The 3786-nt window shown below is 51.1% G+C and overlaps 1 protein-coding gene across 4 annotated transcripts in view; it reads left to right on the top strand.

The window, feature by feature from the left end:
* Window positions 1-3786, top strand: part of tor4aa (torsin family 4, member Aa) — a 50713-nt gene extending 46927 nt beyond the window's left edge. For 3 of the 4 annotated variants that reach the window (XM_048613711.1, XM_020523532.2, XM_048613712.1), the window contains exon 3: window positions 2056-3780. In XM_048613711.1, the coding sequence (XP_048469668.1) occupies window positions 2093-3358 (1266 nt within the window). In that variant the 5' untranslated portion in view covers window positions 2056-2092 and the 3' untranslated portion in view covers window positions 3359-3780. Of the gene's footprint in view, window positions 1-2055 lie in introns of all 4 variants that reach the window. The other variant, XM_048613710.1, reaches the window with a different exon arrangement.

Genomic DNA, 3786 nt, shown 5'->3' with positions numbered 1-3786 from the left:
CAGGTGCTTGTGAAACCACAACATTCCCGAGGCTGCAGGAAGTTGGATGACTATAACACTTGCTCACTCACAGCAGCTCCGGCCTGTGTCTGATCCCTTCGCACTATCCATCGGCAGAGTGGAGCCCAATGCTTTCACTCTCTATGTCTGGGATCAGCCTGATGAGGCGACAGGCCAGACTCTAGTACAACCTTCTATATGCTGCAACTAAGTTCAACTCAGTAACAAAGTGTGTCAACTGTCACTCTGAGTTACTGAGTGTGAACAAAGGGAGCGGGAAATCTGCTGCTGCAGAACAGAAGCAGTTTTTATAAAAACGACTTCCTGATATTGTGTGGACTGCACTAAACAACTTCTCTGTTGTGTATGCAGCCCCTGCTCCTGCCACATTACCTCTGGCAGCGAGGAAAGCTACAGCTAGAACTTTCCAGAAACTTTCCCTCCGGAGAAGGGAAGAGGTAGAAGCCACCCAGTGCAAACCAGACAGTGAGTGCAGCTCAGACGCTCCCTTTTCTCAGGCTGCATCATCAATAGGCCCAACCATGTTCAGCCGCCTTATCAATGACCTTCCCTCCTTCATAAGGTCAGAATTGGGGATTTCGCTGATGATTGCACAATGTTCCGCACCATTTGTGACTCCTCAGATACTGAAGCAGTCCATATTCAAATGCAACAAGATCTGGACAATATCCAGGCTTGGGCTGACAAGTGACAAGTAACCTTCGCGCCACACAAATGCCAGGCTATGACCATCACCAATAAGAGACAATCTAACCACTGCCCCCCAACATTCAAAGTGTTACCATCACTGAATCCCACACTATCAACATCCTGGGTGTTACCATTGACCAGAAACTCAAGTGGACTCACCACATAAACACAGTGGCTAAAAGAGCAGGCCAGAAGCTGGGGATACTGAAGTCAGTAACTCACCTCCTGACTCCCCAAATCCTGTCCACCATCTATAAGGCACAAGTCAGGAGTGTGATGGAATACTCCCCACTTGCCTGGATGGGTGCAGCCCCAACAACGCTCAAGAAGCTTGATACCATCCAGGACAAAGCAGCCCGCTTGATTGGCACTACATCCACAAGCATTCACTCCCTCCAACACCAACGCTCAGTAGCAGCAATGTGTACTATCTACATGGTACACTGCAGAAGTTCACCAATGATCCTCAGACAGCACTTTCCAAACCTACAACCACTTCTTTCTAGAAGGACAAGGACAGCAGATACAGGGGAACACCACCACCTCTAAGTTCCCCTCCAACCACTCACTGTCCTGACTTGGAAATATATCGCCGTTCCTTCTCTGTCGCTGGGTCAAAATCCTGGAATTCCCTCCCTAATAGCATTGAGGGTCAACCCACAGCAGGAGGACTGCAGCGGCTCAAGAAGGCAGCTCAACCACCACCTTCTCAAGGGTAACTGGGGATGGGCGAAATAAAATACTGGCCCTGTCAGCGATGCCCACATCCTGAGAATGAATTTAAATAAAGCAGAATAGTTTGGATGAAAGTCACTGTTATTGACATCGCTGACCAGTTTTATGAATGTAGTTTCCCTTTGCATTCCTCTAGTCCTTGTCTTTTTGTGGAACCCTTCCCTGTGGATATGCCTTCAGCTCCCTGCTCCCTAAACTTAGAATTCCCTCTCGGAACAGCTCAATCCCACTTCTCCTTTAAGATGTTCTTTAAACCTATCTTTTTCACTGAGCTTTCGGACATTGCCCTGATAAAACCTTACGAGGCCTGCTGCCAATTTCTTTGTTCATTCACTGGATGAGGGCATCACTTTTAGGCAGCATTTATCACCCAGAGGGTAGTTAAGAGTCAACCACATTGCTGTGCGTCTGGAGTCACATGTAGGGCCAGACCAGGTAAGGATGGCAGTTTCCTTCCCTAAAGGACTTTAGTGAACCTGATGGGTTTTTCCTGATAATCGATAATTTTCCGTGGTAGTCACTCCAGTGGAAGTTCCTCAGGGGGCTTTTGCTGCTTCTGGAGGCAGTATATAAATGTAGACATGCATGTTGTTGTTGTTATTGTTGCAGGCCCAGCAGTGATCGGTTGGGGGTGAAGGTTCAGGAGATGGCCATGGAGGTGACAACACCCATGATGGAAGCAGCTTCCAAAGGCCTGCTGGGCACCAAGCATCGCATCTCCACAGTGACGTCCCCTCTCAGGGCGGCCTATCGGATTCGCCACAAGTACCTTGTCATGAAGAGGCGGCGAGTGAGCGTGGAACAGAGCGAGGCCGCAGGAGATGAAGGGCCAGGAGGCAGGTACCTACCTACCAAAGGCCAGGACCCCCTGGAAGGAGCCTTCAAACACAGAGCCAAATCGGCCGAACATTTCACTTTCGAGAAGGTGCCAGTCAAAACCGTGAAGAGGAAGCGCTCCAACAAGAGACGCAAAGTGCTGTATCCAAGTGACACCAGGAAGTACCTGCCTGAGGAGAAGAAAAGCAAGGCCAAGAACTGCCTGTTCCTGCTGAGCCTCATCGTTTTCTTCCAGATATACAATGCCATCGAGAACCTGGATGATAACGTGCTGAAGTACGACTTGGCAGGGCTGGAGAAGACACTCAAGAGGGATGTCTTTGGTCAGACCGAAGCAATCAACACCCTGATGGATTTGCTGAGGGACTATCTGGCCACTCACATTCACAACAAGCCGCTGGTGCTGTCCTTCAATGGGCCCAGTGGGGTTGGAAAGAGCCTGGTTGGGAGACTGCTGGCTAAGCATTTCCGTTCAGTACTGAGAGACGAGCTGGTGTTACAGTATTTCGTCCTGCACCACTGCCCAGATCAGAACAACGGCACCAGCTGCCTGCAGGAATTGGCGGGGGGCATTGCCAACATGGTCAGCCAGGCAGAGGAAGAGGAGAAGATCCCTCTGCTCATCTTCGACGAGGTGGAGTTCATGCGGCCGGCCTTGTTGGATTTTCTCCAGGCCTACTTGCAGCCTCACCAGCCCAATGAGTTCCTGAACGCTGTCTATGTCTTAATCAGCAACTATGGGCAGGGCGAAATCACCAAGTTTGTGCTCCAGAATGCTTCCAGCGGCCTGGCGAGGGAACCGACCAGGTCGGAAGAGCTCCTCTTCAATGTGCAGTCATCGTTGAGCCAGTTCCACCCAATCTGGAACCACGCCGAAATCATCCCATTCACTCTCCTGGAGAGGATTCACATTGAGGGCTGCTTCCTGGAGGCAATGATGAGGGAGGGACACTACCCAGACACAACTCAGCTCAATGACCTCTCCAGGGAGTTGAACTATTACTCAGCAGGGAGTCACCAGTATTCCATTCATGGCTGCAAGTACGTTGGCTCCAGAGTGAGCTTGTTGCATTGAGACCCCACGTTCCCATACTGTGCGCCAAGCTGACAGCACCAAAGGCTTGGCATCTCCCAGGTTTGGCAGGCTCCACTGGGTACCCACCCCCAGGTCCCGGGGTGGGGCGGGGTGGGGGGAGGGGGGTAGGTGGCAGACACACTCTTCCACTGAGAATTTCAGGAGAGGCAGAGCAAGAATTGTGGACGGGTAGGTGGTCTGCCATTGTTGGCTGTCCCAGTCTGTATTCAGCATTGAGGATGACCAGCCCAGGCCACTGGTCACTGGAGGGTCACTGATTAATATGGACCAAGAGTGGTCAATGTGACAGTGAAGTGAGTAAGAGAGGGAGAGATGGCAATTCCAAAGGGGCACCTCCTCACCTGGGCATTCCCTCACTGTGATCACTCCCTCACTGCGATCACTCCCTCATTATGGTCACTCCCTCA

This window comes from Rhincodon typus, chromosome 28 (genome assembly GCF_021869965.1).
Source record: "Rhincodon typus isolate 14 chromosome 28, sRhiTyp1.1, whole genome shotgun sequence".
Lineage (NCBI taxonomy): Eukaryota > Metazoa > Chordata > Chondrichthyes > Orectolobiformes > Rhincodontidae > Rhincodon > Rhincodon typus.
Note: the sequence above shows the minus strand (reverse complement) of the source record. Positions and strands in the feature narration are given on the sequence as shown.